The sequence below is a fragment of the Peromyscus maniculatus genome, chromosome 1, assembly GCF_049852395.1.
Source record: "Peromyscus maniculatus bairdii isolate BWxNUB_F1_BW_parent chromosome 1, HU_Pman_BW_mat_3.1, whole genome shotgun sequence".
Taxonomy (NCBI): domain Eukaryota; kingdom Metazoa; phylum Chordata; class Mammalia; order Rodentia; family Cricetidae; genus Peromyscus; species Peromyscus maniculatus.
The window spans coordinates 209,543,072-209,558,810 of record NC_134852.1 but is presented as its reverse complement, the minus strand read 5'-3'; the positions used below and the strand labels follow the sequence as shown (position 1 = coordinate 209,558,810).

General features: G+C 49.1%; 1 protein-coding gene across 5 annotated transcripts in view; it reads left to right on the top strand.

Moving 5' to 3' along the window:
• Nrap (nebulin related anchoring protein) overlaps positions 1-15,739 on the top strand; it is a 358,082-nt gene that overhangs the window by 328,638 nt on the left and 13,705 nt on the right. For all 5 annotated transcript variants that reach the window (XM_076563346.1, XM_006978431.4, XM_006978430.4 and 2 more), the window contains 11 exons: positions 108-212; positions 3,248-3,346; positions 4,888-4,992; positions 5,701-5,808; positions 6,344-6,457; positions 8,226-8,423; positions 9,884-9,988; positions 11,797-11,895; positions 13,203-13,307; positions 13,624-13,731; positions 14,541-14,852. In XM_076563346.1, coding sequence (XP_076419461.1) covers positions 108-212; positions 3,248-3,346; positions 4,888-4,992; positions 5,701-5,808; positions 6,344-6,457; positions 8,226-8,423; positions 9,884-9,988; positions 11,797-11,895; positions 13,203-13,307; positions 13,624-13,731; positions 14,541-14,852 — 1,458 coding nt within the window. The remainder of the gene's footprint in view (positions 1-107; positions 213-3,247; positions 3,347-4,887; positions 4,993-5,700; positions 5,809-6,343; positions 6,458-8,225; positions 8,424-9,883; positions 9,989-11,796; positions 11,896-13,202; positions 13,308-13,623; positions 13,732-14,540; positions 14,853-15,739) is intronic.

Sequence of the window (15,739 nt, the reverse complement as noted above, 5' to 3'; positions counted from 1 at the left end):
ATTTGACTCAGCTGGCACCGAGGGCACATTGGGAGCTGTTCCCAGCCCTTTAAACGTCTGCGCAGTGACAGTGGCCTGCCTTTCTCTCTTTCTTTCTCCTTTGTCAGAACCAATACAGGGCAGATGTGAAGTGGATGAAAGGCGCAGGCTGGGTCGCCACCGGGTCATTAAATGTGGAGCAGGCGAAGAAGGCAGGAGAACTCATTAGCGAGGTGAGGTTTCCTGACAGTGTGTGTGATGGGGCTTGGCTGCATTAGGCGTGCGGCATTTCTGTATAAAATTAAAATAATTTCCACTCAAAAGGCAAAGCCACATGAAAGGCCTCCAACCCCGGACCAGGGCTGGTAATTAGAGAGAAGCCACATACCAAACACACACCAGTAGGGACCGTGGAGTCCCAGCAAAAGCAAAGAGGGTGACAAGTGATCTTATGTGTAATCATGACAACCAAGCGGAGCTCAACTGCTGCCCACCCCACCTCCCTAACAAGGCGGCACCGGAGAGGTGATGAAAAGACATGTCGGTGGCACCCGGGCAGACCTTTCACAACTTCGGGCACGCTTCCCCCCGGCTGCCACAGTGTAAACAGTTGTGGATATTCACAATTGTTGTGAATATTCACAATGCTGTCCGACACAGTGACACAGTTGGCTCTTTCTTGTGGGAGGGACGCATCCCTTCTGCTGTTTTTAAAGCTCACTTTTGTCAGTGTCCTCGAGGCAGTTCTGTTTATGAGAGCAGCCGCACTGAGCGGCAGTTTTAAAGACTGTGAGGGCAGGGCAAGGGTCTGCCTCGATGCCGTTGACATGTTGTCTTTCTGACGGTATGCTCCATCTTAGAGGATGCTCGGGAGCATCTCTCTGGCCTCTAGATGTCAGAGTCACTCTCTGCCAGCGGTGGCCGCCTGAGAGGTTGCGGACGTTGGCGGATGCCCTCTGGGGGGCAGAATCGCTGCTGCCCAGAGCACCTCTGAGAGCTATGGCTGGAGGCTCAAGCTCGGCCGAGAACCAGCACCATCAAACTCTCCAAATTGCCCCTCACCATGCCTGTTGGGAAGGGCTGTGTCCGGAAGCAAGGGAGCATTTCATGGGCTTCAGGTAGACTGGTCTTTCTGGAACTTTCTGGCCAGAAAGGAGCCCTTAGTGTGCATAACCCTGGAGGACTTTAGTTTTGAACGTGAGGCTCCTGGGATGATGTTTAAAGAGAGATTCTTACTGATGCATAGTCAGTGCAGACTGACAGACACGCTGGCTTTGCAGGGCCCTTGCCCAGTGTTGCAGGGCAATACAAGTCTCCCCAGGACTTGTATTCTCGTCACCTTACATGTAAGAGGGAACTGCAAAACCTGCCTTGTTCCCACTGACCCAATTCTCAGAGACCTTACTCAACACTTAAGACTCAAACACCTGAGACCTCAGCAGGGTCAGTGTCGCCCTGTGTTTAGTTAGAGAAAGGCCCTCTCAGGAGCTCGAACATGAAAAACTATGGGAGCAAACGCCTAGGTTCGAGGATTAACCGCCCCATGGCATCGAGCCCTTTCATAAAGGAGGATCTTCATTCCCTACAGACCGCTCCATGCAGTTTAGACTTCCAGATGGTTCCTTTCTAAGTCTGGCACCAGAGAACTACAGAGGGAATCATTTGCCTCACAGTGACAGAACTTTGCCACACCACTTTCCCCATCTTACAAACTTTCTCAAGAAATTCGCTCGTTTTCTTAACATCTTTCTTCAGACCACTCTTCAAACTGTGTATTAGGCAAGATATTTTTTAACAACTTTCCTCAACTATTTAATGTTTCTAGGTTCCTGTCAAATTGGGCTGATTAACTTTCAGAGAGAATACCAGGCACTTTGGAAAGAGCCACAAATAAATATGGACATGCTCGCACATACATACACACATGTATACATGCATTCACTCATACACACACACATATATATATACATGCATACATGCACTCATGTATATATGCACACACATGCATTTACACATGTGTAAATGAATTCACACATGCATACACATGTATACATGCAATCACACACACAGAGGCACATGCACCCCTGTGGTGTGGAGCAGGAGCCATTAAAACTATTCTGTAGGCTGGGCGGAGGTGGCGCATGCCTTTAATCCCAGCACTTGGGAGGCAGAGGCAGGCGGATCTCTGTGAGTTCGAGGCCAGCCTGGGCTACCAAGTGAGTGCTAGGAAAGGCGCAAAGCTACATAGAGAAACCCTGTCTCGAAAAACCAAAAAAAACAAAAAACAAAAAAAAACCCTATTCTGTGAAGCCCCAACTTTGTGGATTACATAGTCTCCGTCACGACTAGCTGAAGATGATTATAGGCAATACGTCAGCGAATGCCCGTGACTGTGTTACAGTGAGATGTCATTTGCAGAACACAGGTGGCTAACCAGAGTTAATCATGTGCAACGTAAAGCAGTGTGTACAAAGCCAAGTAGACAAATGGGCAGCTGTCTAGAAAATAACATGATTTGGGGAAATATAAACCCCACTATATCATTAAAATTATAATATTTCAGGCTCTGAAAAATGTGCTTTGATTAAAAGGAAAGGGAAAGAACTTAATTGTGTTTTCCAGAGCTCTCCAAAATGAGTCATCTAGATTTTTGCCAGCATTTACGTTTTCTGTTGCTCTGTGTTTTGTTTAATATACCTTCCATGTTTTCAAATGCTCTGACAGCTCCTTTCGATGATGATGACGGTATCCTTTTCCTTATTGTAATATCTTTGAGAATTACCACGCATGTTAAAGGAACCTTGGTCTAAAGTGACTACACCCTGCATGTTAAATGCGGGTTTTGGCTGTGATAATGCCTGCCAAGTCCTTTGGGGGAAGGAAACAGAAAGCTTCAATCGATAAATGTAACGGGAAAGGCACTTTCTTGCCAAACTAAGATATGTAAACAACTGCAACACAGCATTTGAAGCCTCTAGAAAGAATGACTTTGGAAGTGTGTACCCTACAGTATTTTACTGGTGTAATCTAATTTTGAGATGTTGTCTTTGCACTGGGTAGAAATACTTTAATGTTAATTGACATGAGGTTATTCTTAAATTGAAACAAATATTAACCTGAAGGTACCTAGGATATAAAGATGGAGGAAGCCGAATAATAATTATGTTCACAAATTCACTCTAATCTCAAGCAACCTGTGATTTTCTCTTTCAAATGGCATGAAAGAGCAGCACAAAATTCACGGCTTTGATCTTTTCCTGCTCAACAGAAGAAGTACCGTCAGCATCCAGATGCTTTGAAGTTTACCAGTATTAAAGACACTCCGGAGATGGTCCAGGCCAGGATTAGTTATACCCAAGCAGTGGATGTAAGTGATAATGTATATACATTATGACTCCGAGAGTGGGTTCTCTTTCAGCGGCGTGATTGAAGCGGAGGGGATCTCGGGCCTGCTCCTTCTGTCGTCCTGAGGATGAAGGGTCCCCTTGTCTTTTATGAAGCTCCCCCTGGCAGGCCTGCTTCCTCATTAGGATGCAAATGGGGCGTTCCTGGACTCAGCGTGCCAAGTGGGGCTCTGCACCCCACTGCCCCGATGCCTCCTTCCTTGCATTTGCATAGCTTGCAGATTTGTGGCCACGGGGCCTTTTTCCCCTTTTCCTTTTGTTCCAAATGTTGTTTTCAGAGTTAGAACTTTGAGTAAAATTCTGTCTAATTGGACTGAGGAAGCCATGCTTGGGGCTCTTTGGGATCTGAGGGCAGGGACTGACATTGTGTTCTCATTTTCCCATGCTTTTAAAAAATGATTTGCGTCTGATTGTGGATATTAGCTGACTTCAAGCTACTTCCCATATTCTGCATATTTCAGGGAACCAAGATTTGACCCAATGCTCAGTTCACTAGCGACTGAATGGAACATTGAGGTCTTAAAAAGACTCCCCTAAACACAGGAGTTAATTGGCTGCTATTACTGAGCAAAGTCTGCAGATCTAGTGTAAGACAGACTTGGCTTTGAAGTATCTTAAAATATTCAGCTTCTGACACACAAAAATATTTACAAACCTTGGGGATCCAACTTTCAAAATTCCCTCTATGGCTTTATAGGAAAGTCGGGTTGTGTCTTTCTACAGGCACCCCCAAAAGGGCCTGGGTACTCTTCAGGCTGTGAGGTGGCATGAGTCCCGTACTTTGGTTTTGGAATTGATTTCCTGTTTACCTGCTCATTAGAATCTCATTGCATTTCTTGAAGAAGGAAAACACTTGCTGTGTCCTCACCCTAACCAACTCTAGGGGGCGCTGCTGTGATATGTAGAACCTTGGACATGTCTGATGGGTGTTGGGATGGAAAAACACGATTTAGAAATTTTCTTAGGTGGTATGCTAACTCTGTATGCCATCTAGCAAACTCGTAGGCCGCCCGAAGCTCACTCCAAGTTCTGGGAAAGGAAACCTGAACTCACTAGAGGGATATTGATTAGGTCAGGGACCCTAGATGTGGGGAAGGAAAGAAGGTAGAGGTGGGCTTGGGAGGCCTCCCCACAGAATGGTCTTTGCCAGTGCACCTTCTGGGTCCCTAGTCCCTATTGCATAGTGTGAGGTGACTAGCCATGTGAGTCAAGAGTGGCCAGACCTCATTTTCCCCCATTGACGCTTGTCTCGGCGGTGCTTAAGAGTGTAGCATTGGTGGCGGGGGAAGTTTCCATCCGTCATGCTCTGAGTTGGAAAGTCGAGCAGAGTAACATGAGTGTCACTGTGCCAGCCGTGAGTGATCTGGGTGGAGGCGGGGTGCCGTGATCAGGTCTCTACGATGATTCAGCAGCTGCAGGCCCTCTGTCTCCTGGCACACATGGTGGCTGCTGGCTGCCTGGGGGAGGCCCAGGGTGTAATGCAAAGTCCTCTCTTGACCCACAGAGGCTGTATCGGGAGCAAGGAGAAAACATAAAGCACCACTACACGCAGACTGTGGACTTGCCTGAAGTCCTGCTGGCCAAGCTGAACGCCATGAACATCAGTGAGGTGAAACTTCTGGAGGGATACTGGGTTCAGAGACAGGAGGGTGGGGTGCCCTCATGGGCATGCATGGTGCCCTGCACTGTCACTGTGTTGACATTTATGGCTTCCCTGAACAAGGGAATCCACACTTGTGTTTGCACTGGGCCCTGTGAATGACATAGCGGGTCCTGAGTAAGACCCAAGCTCACCGGGAAGACTGAGACAGAAGTGCCCGCCTTCCTGCCCGCCTTCCTGCTGGGTCCTTTGCAGACAGGAGCTGAAATGCAGAAGCATCTCAGCAAAGCTCGATGTAGCTGGTGGCTGTGCCAAGGACACATTTGGGGACTTAAACTCTTCCCACTCTGTAGTTTGTATAAGAACCCTTCTCCTGTCCTTCCTGGTCTTCAGTCGAAGCATTTGGCTATTCTCTACTTTTATAACGAGCTGTACAAATGCACCCTTACGCCTTCTTAACTCAACGAGCTTGCTGCCCGATAAGAGCTAGGTCTATCAGACTCCAAAGCCTTTGCTCTTAACCAGCCCCCTCCACGGCTTCACCTGCTAAGGGTGGGTGGGAGGCAGGAACTGACTCTTGGATAATCCATTCTAAGTCACAGTGATATCTAACCCCCAGATGGGGCTGTGGGGGCGGGGACCCACTGCAAACTAGATTCCTGTTGGAGAAAGCCAGAATTTAGGAGACCATCAGATTTGTGCTTGTCTCCCTTCCAGTCACGCTATAAGGAATCCTGGAGCCGACTTCGGGATGGTGGATACAAGCTGAGGTTGGATGCCCTTCCGTTCCAGGCAGCAAAGGCGTCGGGTGAAATAATAAGTGATGTGAGCATCCAAAATCCTGTGACAACTCTAATCTAAACCTGTTTGCAGTTCTTTTACCGCTAACTCTTGCCTTCTTTTGCCTGTGGATATAATATCCTCTCCTGTCCGAACTGACTGTGTTAGGGCAACCTGATAATGACCAGCGCGAGAGAGTGCATCTTACACAAAAAATTCCCCAGCCTAGGGCACAAAGCCAAATGCCCGACTGTAAACATGGAACCTGGGCAGATGAAATGCACCCTCCACCAAGAGTTTTCATAAAGCCGGCCTGTGAAGAGCCCGCTAACAATGCCTGCACCTTCTCCCAGCTTGGGCCGCCCAAGTGCTAACGCTTCTGCCGTTTCAAATAGGAGCCCTTTAGTCATTGGGAGTCTTGCATATGAAAGAATAGACTTTTTGACAACTCCTGCGCGGTTTCTTTTAACTCACCCAGTTACTGTCAAAAGAACAAAACATTTTCGCCCAATACCCACCTCTTCCATTCTGTGTCCCTTGTCCCTGAGCCGTCGGTCTCTCCCGCTCTCTTTCCCTTTAGTACAAATACAAAGAAGCATTTGAGAGAATGAAAGGACAGATGCTTGGCTCCCGGGGCTTGAAGGATGACCTGAGCCTCGCACACGCAGTACATGCGACCTCGCTGCAGAGTGGCGTAAGTGGGAGGAGATGGAGGGAGCTGTGGGGCCCACCTGACGATGCTCCTGGCACGGCCCCCAGGTTGCCAGCCTCTTGGAAGTGGGTGATGCTTCTGTTGCTGATTTGCTGTGTAGAGTTATGAAATCACTCCTGGGTCTCAGCTTCTCCCACCATAAAATGAGGTTGGATTTGTATGGCTCCTAGTTCTTTTCTGAGATGGGCATTCTTGGATTTGGATTTAGGTGGTCTATGGGATGTGTTTGGCCTGCAGAGATGTGTGTGTGTGTGTGTGTGTGTGTGTGTGTGTGTGTGTGTGTGTGTATTCTACAGAGAGAATTCCTGAAAATGTTTAGAAATGGAAAAAGATTTATATGTGAAGTTCTAGGTTGCATGTTAGTAGGTAGACTGGATTCCAGGAGGCCACAGTCAGTTGAAGTAGTTCACAGTGGAGATGTGGAGATGGAGTATGTACCTGCCCATACACACACACACACACACACACACACACACACACACACACACACACACACGCACGCATGCACGCACACGCATGTGGGCACAGACACCACTTCATTCTTATTTGTGCTCACATAAATGTAGGCACCTGGTTTGCTCCTCCCCTCTGACGATTGATGTGATCCTGTGGACTCTGGTACACATGTGTATACACAACCTCCTTGCGCATGTGTGAGGGACAAATGTTAGGGGTGAAAGCTGTGCCCAGCATGTTACAGAGGTCTAGCCTATGTGTTATCTCATTCAGCTGCCAAACTGTCACTCCAGGATCTCCACTTTCTATTCATTCTGGCTTACTGATAAGGAGGTCAAGTCTGAATGGGTCAGTCCCTTGCTCAGAGTCAGCTAGAAAGAGGCAGGCTCCAGCATGCGGGCAGTGAAGCGCTCTCTCTCTCTCTCTCTCTCTCTCTCTCTCTCTCTCTCTCTCTCTCTCTCTCTCCACCTTCCTCTCCCTCTTTTCCATCCTCCAGCCTCATTTGTTGTCTGCCAGTTTTCTGTCTGTCTCTCTCCCTTTTCCAACTGTGCTTTCTGTCTGGGGTTGCTGACCTCTGAGGATGGAATTAGATGGAGGCCTTGGCCTTGTTCTGAAGGTGAGGATACAATCCACGACACCAGAGTAGGGGGTTTGGGCCAAGTGGTTGGGTTGAAGTGTCGGAGGACAGTTGGGACCTGAATTCAGAGGAGAACCACCAACTTCACACAGTTCCTCCCCAGGCTGGTGGGGCTGGAATGGGCTTCTCCCTCACCTTTCAGGATATACGTTGGGCTTAAGGGATGAATATCTATCCTCAGAACTGGCTTTTCAAACAGCCGGCTACTCCTGCCAGCTCTAAGATTGACTAGGGCATCATGTAATGTTTGATGAAGCTCTTTGCCAGGTGGGGTACAGGAGATACTTAAGCAGATACTGGGCAAAGATACATTGGGTGGAGCACAGGTTGCCCAGGAGCGTTCTTGACCCTCTAAAATGGGGTGATCTAGGAAAGAGAGCAAGGGAGTCACTGGCATTGGATGTCTCTTGTCTGTATTTTCCCCTGGTAAGGGAGCCATAACCCTTGAACCCAGGCCAGTGACTTCCAGGGACCAAGAGTTTCAAAGTCAGGAGCCAGACTCAAGCATGCTTCTTAGGTCAGTGTCTGCAAGGAGGGAGGATGGGCCTGCATCGTGTCGCCGGCTGAAGGGACAGCTGCATCATAGTCGCGCTCCCTGATGATCCTGTGCAAGTAGTCGCTTTGAAACAGTGGCTGTCGATCTGTCTGCCCCTCTAGGTGAATTATAAGAAAGCCTTTGAACACTCAAAGGCTCACTTCCATCTGCCGCTGGACATGGTAACCTTGGTGCATGCCAAGAAGGCTCAGACCCTGGCCAGCGACCAGGACTACAGACATCCGCTCCCCCAACACACATCCTTGGCAGAAGACCTGAGGCTAAGCTGTGCCAAGAAAGCTCACAAGTTGCAGAGTGAGGTAAAGAGCCTGGGCCTCTCCATCAGGGCCTTCTCCTGGCAGCACATATCACAAGGCAGGGCCCTCGAGTTCCTCTTGACTCCAGGAAGCCTCCAGAGGTCAGGAATCCTAAACTCTTCTTAGCCCAAGAGCTTCCACGCAGTCCTAACGCACAACTGATTACAGTGCTCACGTGAGATCATCACGTCCCTGAGGGTTCCTGCTGAATTCAAAGCATTGAAATGACCTCATCTAAACCCACAATATCCCTGCATCAACAGTCCTTATTGTCCAGAAAAACTGTACAACACACAAGGAGGGAAATGCCACATGGGATTGTGGGTTTTCAGGATCTCCCAGTTTTGTCCCTGGTCCCGGGTTGAGTGGAAACCCTTCTTGCTTCATGGGAAGTACATAGAGCAGGGCTGGACATCAGGCCCTGGCAATGCCTCTCAGGGTCGTCTTGGTCCTTGTGAGGCCTCTTCACCCCTCTGGTGACATGTCCAACCCCCAATACCTGCTCTGTAAAGCAAGGAGGCACAGGGAGTTAGACAGTCTCATGTTCCTGAAAAAGTGAGGCATGTCCTCCCCAAAGACAGCAGCATCCTTGGTACCTGTCTTCCTTCCCAGCCGGCTGGGTGTGCCTCTTCCAGGCATGTGCAGGCAACAAGACCCGTGGAGGAAAGTGAGCCCTCTGTCTTGGTTCCACAGTGCGTGCAAGGCGAGCAGTGCAGATCTGGAATCTGTCATCTTTTGGAACACTGTGCCTTGGACAGCATTCACTGAGTGACATGGCTGTCAGGAACCCGAGTGCAGCTGTAGGGACGCGGGAACTGCCACACTCATCTCAGGCCATTTGTCACTTAGGCAGAGCCCTGGTGCTTACCCTGTCTGGTGCTGTGGTGACAATTGGAAGGCAGCACACCCAGGGGGTGCTTTGCTGGCTGAGGGGAGTAGATTTGGGGACCCTTTAAACTGTCATTCCAAATCACTCAGGTGGTCCTTGCTTTCTCACGCAGGTGTGGACCCAAATGAGTCTTTGCCAAGTTATTTTGGATTAATTCATTAGTTCTTCCTTAACCCATGATTAATTAATACCGCCCGCTGCTGCTGGCTTTTGTTTGAAAGATCAGTTAAACCATTTGTACATTTGCCCCAAGACACCTGACTTTCTAGCCACAATCCTCTCCAGCATTTATGGTTTGATAGCCCACATTAAAACAAAAATCCATCCGGCATCCCTGTCACAGCTACTCACAGAGAAGTGACAGCTGAATGATTTCCTTCTGACCCGCATTTTCCCCAGATGAGTCTTTACTGAGAAGCATGCACACCGTTGTTGAGCGGCACCACATCTGTCCAGACAGACCAATGGCTGCCTGGAGTCTGGATGTGCGCTTTCAGACAGCGTCCCAAGACCCTGACTCCTCTGCTTCTTTGTTCAGAATTTGGCTTTTCTGATGTTTGTGTATTTCTTGCAGAGTCTGTATCGTTCGGACTTGAACTTCATGCGTGGTATTCCCTGTGTTATTCCTGGCACACTGGAGATTGAAGGAAGAAAGAAAGCATCTGAGCTCATCAGCGAGGTAACATGGGACTCCAGAGTGGGTGATGGCAGTATGGGAATCCATGGCAGATGCCCCAGTGGATCTGTGTCCCCCTGCTCAGGCAGCTGGAGGTTAAGCTGTCACCTCTTGCCTGAGGCACTCATTGTTACTGGAGTTTCCATTCAGACCATTTGAGAAAGCTTGCTAGGGACTGCGAGATGGCTTAGCAGATGAAGCTCAGTGAGCAAGTGGTGAGGATCCAAGTATTGATCCCCGACACTTTCCAAAATAGCCAGACACCATGGTGTGTACCTGTAACCCCAGTTCTCTGGAGGGAGGCAGGAGGATCCCTGGAACTCACTGGCCAACAAGTCTAGCTGAATCAGTGAGCTCCAGGCTCAGGGAGAGACCTGGAGTGGAGGATGGTAGAGGAAGACACCCAACATTGACCTCTGGCTTTCATGCACATACATGCACGCATGTGCGCGTGTGCACGCGCGCACACACACACACACACACATGCACACACACACGTGCACACACACAAGAATATCAAGTCAGTTCCTCTATTAATACATAAGACTAGTTCATGAGCTAGTAAGATGTACTTTTTCTAGGTCCTTCGAAGGGCAGCCCTATGGTACAATGGAAAGCAGGCAGGCTTTGGAAACCAACAAATAAGGGATTGAAATTCTAGGTCAGCTCTCATTTGCTTTGTGACCTCAGCCTAGTTACCTGTCCTTTCTGATCCCTGCTTCTAAATTAGTCACATGGGGTTACACAGACGCCTCAGTTTGGCTTTGTAAAGATTGGCACTGATTTAAACCCAGTGTTTCTCTGACAGCTCTGCTTGAAATGGCAGCTGTGTTCTTGGTGATTTCTTGATAAAAAATAGTCTTAGAATTCGAAACTCTCTAAGTGCATGGGGAGCCTTACTTACCCCAAGAGGTGACATGGGTTGATGCTCACGGTGGACTCAAGGACAGGGATGGAAGTAGTGGGAATAGTTGGGTAGATGTTTGGCCCCAATCTGCAGGCTAAGGGTGGACAGTGCCCTGCGGGAGCTCAGAAGCCCTGGGCTCAGCATTTCCAGAACAGTGTTTGCATGGAAGCTCTTCACAGCCCAGCCCATCAGAGTCCTGTGTGTATCGTCAAAGAGCCCAGAGAGGCTGGGCTGTGCCAGTGACTTTCTGAGTCCTGGTGCGGGCGGGTGGGGTGTTTGCGAGGGTGTGTGTGTGTTTGTGTATACCCAGGGCCTAGATGGTGCTCCTCGGGAGCCATCCACCTTGCTCTATGAGGCAAGGTCTCTCCCTGTCAAGCAGGCTGGCCAGTAAGCCCCAGGGACCTGCCTGTCCCTGCCTCCCTGGTGCTGGATTACAAATGTGAAACCCCACATCCAGCTTTTCTCTTGAGTGTGGGTTTGAAGGACCACAGTTGGCCTTGGGCATCCTTAATGCTGAGGACACCAAGTCTTGTCAGGAGCAGACCGTAAGCATGGTTGGTTCTGTTCGCCTGAAGAGGGAGATGGCCACTTGGACTCTGGAATGATGGGCTGGGCGAAAGGAGGCGTTACTGGTGATAGTGTCATACACTTACAATTCCAGTGTGGGGAAAGGCAGAGGCAGGAGGATTCTGGGGCTCTCTGGTCGGCAAGGCTCAAGTCCAATGAGAAATATCTTCTCAAAAAGAAGGTATTTATAGTATTCCTGAGGAACAATACCCCAGTTATCCTCTGGAATTCAGTGCCCGTGCACATAGGGATGGACACACACACACACACAGCTTTCATTAAGATTTACAGCATTAACTGTTTTCTACCTTACCAATTCATCTTTTTTCTTTCTTAGAGTAAATATCGGCAGCATCCTGGGTCTTTCAAGTACACAGCTGTGACAGATACTCCCAATCTTCTACATGCCAAGTTCAGCAACCAGATCACCAATGAGGTGAAATCTTCAGTGGCTGTTCAAGGATGGCTAGATTTAAAGAGAAAAAAAAGGGGGGGTGGAATGTGTGTGTGTGTGTGTGTGTGTGTGTGTGTGTGTGTGTGTGTGTATGTGTGTGTGTGTGTGTGTGTGTGTGTGTGTGTGTGTGTGTGTGTGTTTTATGGGCTGAGAGGGCAAAGGTATTCCAGTTTATGGGGGGATTTGGAAAGAAAACATTTCATACAGAACCTAACACATCTTCCAGAGGAAGGGACAGAGTTGGGCATCTGCTTTAGACTGCAGTCTGGCTCCTCTAGACCAGGGGCAGACTGGAATCCCAGCCTCGGGCCACACCCTAGAGGGGCTGGATCCAAACAGCCACTGGACAAGGCCCTCAGCTGACTCTTTTGAGCAAAGGAATCTGAGAGGTGATGGCCTGTGGTTCTACTCTAGGCAGATGGTGCAAACCAAGGTAGTATTCATTTATGGAAGGCTTGTGATTACCCGAAGGCAGGTCTAGGGTATGGCATCGGTCTGGATTCTTCAACCTTTGCCTCATCTTAATCTCACACAATGTATTCATCCCAAAATTTATTATTCCCAATAAAAAATAAAGGGAAGGGAAGGATCTCTTCTGCCGAAATTTTCTCCCCTGCCTACTGGCTCTCCTGTCAGCTGAGCAGACACATATTATCAGATTATTTTCATTTTTAAGATTCCCCCAACTCTAGCTTGACCCAAGCCTTCTAAAGCTGGAAGGGGCGCCTAAGGATAAGGACGCCCAAAGAGACAGAGTTCATCATCTTGCACAGAGAGGCTGTAAAGTTCAAATGCTTGTTCGCCCTTGCTCTCTTTCTAAACTGTGAGCCGTGGGGTAACCATGTTTTAGGATGGCCTCTGACCTTGCAGAAGTCAGCAAGCACTGACCCATTTCTGGGCACAGGGACATGTCCTCCAGGGCAGCCCTGGCTCAGCTTGCTCTCAGAAGGGATCCTGAGGTAGCGGGGAAGCGTGAAGACCAGGGCTGCCTCTTCCCATCAGCAGCATGTCCATTCTGTGTCCCAGGTCTTAGACGCCTGTGCTGTACCAGGCGAATGGATTTCAGTACAATCTCCACTGTTTACCTTCCTCGGTGTTTAGCAGAACAAACAGCAGCTCTTCCATTTCTCTGATTCCACTCACACAGCCTGTCTTGACCGAAAGGAATGTCCCCGCAACCCAGGCTGAGGCTGTGTCCAAGGAGGCGTTCTGCTGCCGTTTCCCCAGCTGCACACACAGGACTCACCGCTTATCTTCTCACTGTTTGTTTATTTTTAATTTGGGTGCAGCGCCTCTATAAAGCAGCTGGAGAAGATGCTCGACACCAATACACAGCGACCCTTGGTTTGCCTGAGTTCGTTCGAGCAAAAGCCAATGCAGACAACCTGAGCGAGGCAAGTCTTTCTCCCTGCTGAGGTTCAAGTTCAAAGTCACCACAAGTGATCCAACAGTTGCTTTCCCACCGTGTGCTGAAGCTTCTCAAAAAGCACCCATTGTAGATGCCTGTGTAAAATCTATGTGTGTTACACATACATGTATGCTCAGAGCCTACCACAGGGCATGTGCTAATGAGAGTTTGCTCTATGAAACAGAAATCATTTGCTGCTCACAAATGGACTCTAGGACACCATGCTACTAATGAAAGGGCATGCAGACTTTATTCATTGATCCGTGTATTTTCTTAAAGATATACGTGTGTTCCCATTTTAGGCAAAATACAAGGAATCTTGGCATAATCTTCGTGCCCAAGGCTACAAGCTGACGATAGACGCTCTCCCCTTCCAGGCTGCTCGGGCCTCTGGGAACATAGCTAGTGATGTGAGTGGACTTCTCTGACCTTCCATCTTGCTTCCTCTCTGTTAACTTCATATAAAACAATGTGTGAGGCTAAGTTTTCCCAAATTAAAGCAAATCTGTAACTGTGTGAGACAAGACATCATCTGTGGAATAAATTAGTTCCGAATGAGGTCCTTCGGCAAAAGGAGGGCCGAGCACAGGCTAAATCCGCGCAGAGGTCTCCGGCTGAAGGCGCTGGTGACTCAGGTCTCATGTGAGAGCCGCCTGTCTGCAGCAACACCCAGAACAAGGACGAGAAAGGAGATGGCGGTCGCCTCCCCCTGGCTCTGTCCTTCCCTCCACCATCTGCCCGCTGAGCTTCGTATGTCCATAGCTTTGGGACATGAAGGTGACTTTCTCTTTCCTGCAAACAAATCACAGAAAACGTGGACTTCAAATGAGCAGATCCTGTCTTTGGGGTTTAATGTTTTTCCAAATATGAGTGGATAAAATACAAGTTTCTTTTTTACCCCTTTTGATGAAATTCCTTTTGGCCACAGGATACACAAGGGGAGCAGGATGCTCCCTGAGGTTCTGAGGATCTGATTTTAATTAGATAGGAAGAGAGATCTAATGTTTTCATCCTTCAGCCCCGAGGGAGGGAGGCATGCTTCGGGCCAACTGCCTGTGGTAGGTCTTAGAAGCACTACTGCCTTGAACAAGAAAAGGTGACCCTTCCCTCTGGGCCTGTGATGAAGTAACACAGGTGGGCACACGTTGGTTGTGTGCTGCTGTGAGGTGGGTATGTGTTAGCTGCATGCTGCCCCTGACCAGCCGGCTGTCCCTTCTAGTTTCTCTATAGGCATGACTTCGTGAAGGAGCGTGGGCAGCTCATTGGGGTCCGGAGTGTGAGTGATGACCCAAGGCTGCAGCACTGCCAGCGGATGGCCCAGCTGCAGAGTGAGCATCAGTACAAGAAGGCGGCAGCCAGCGGCCAAGCCCAGTGCCACCTGCCCATGGATATGGTGCACCTGGTCCATGCCAGGAAGGCCCAGGCCCTGGCCAGTGACCATGACTACCGGACACAGTGCCATGAGTTCACGGCTCTGCCTGAGGATTTGAAGATGGCCTGGGCCAAGAAAGCCCATGCCCTACAGAGTGAGGTAGGCTTGTACAGCACTGGCTAGTCCCACCTTTCTGCTACACCTGAGGTTCATCTTTGAGCTTTTGAATCCTCTCCACCCCAAGTTTGGCCTGTGTCCTCCAGGCCAGGATTATTTCATCAATGGATATTAATTGAGCAGCTACTATGTGGAGAACACTTTGCTGGCTTGTTTTTTTGCTCTCTTCACCTGAGTTCCTGCTCTGAGTTTCTGACTTTGCCTCCCCTCCCCTCTCCTGCCCTCTTCTCCCTTTTCCTCTCCTCCCTTCAATTCTTCTTTCCTTCTGGGAGAATGCAGTCGTCAGTAAAGAAGTGAAAAATATCCCCTGTGCATGTGGGGCTTCCACTGCCGTGAAAGGAGATTAATGGTGATTGATATGGTGAATATCTTATATCTCAGGTGGTGATATCTGCTAGTGAGATAAATAGAACACAGAAGTAGGATGGGAGTGTGTGTGTGTGTGTGTGTGTGTGTGTGTGTGTTCGTTCACCCATATTTCAATCTTTCTGGTTTTCTTGAGGCAGGGTCTTGCTATGTAGCCCTGAATGGCCTCCAATGTGAGGTGCTCCTGCCTCAGCTTCTGAAATGCTCTGATTATGGGTGGCACCCACATGTACCACCACCCAGCTTATGTGCCATTTACACTAGGGCGTCCCTGCGGCTCTCATTGGAAAGGTGACATTTGAGCACAGGCCTGAGGGGGATGAGGGAGGGGGATGGGAATCTGTGCAGACAGAACAGTAAATTCCAAGGCAAGAGCAGGAACACAGTGACATGTCTGAGGGAAAACAGAGCCCACGAGTGGAGCTGGGGAGATGGTTCAGTGGACACAGCACTCGGCATGCAAGTGAGAGGACCAGAGTTCGGACCCCCAGAACCCACATAAA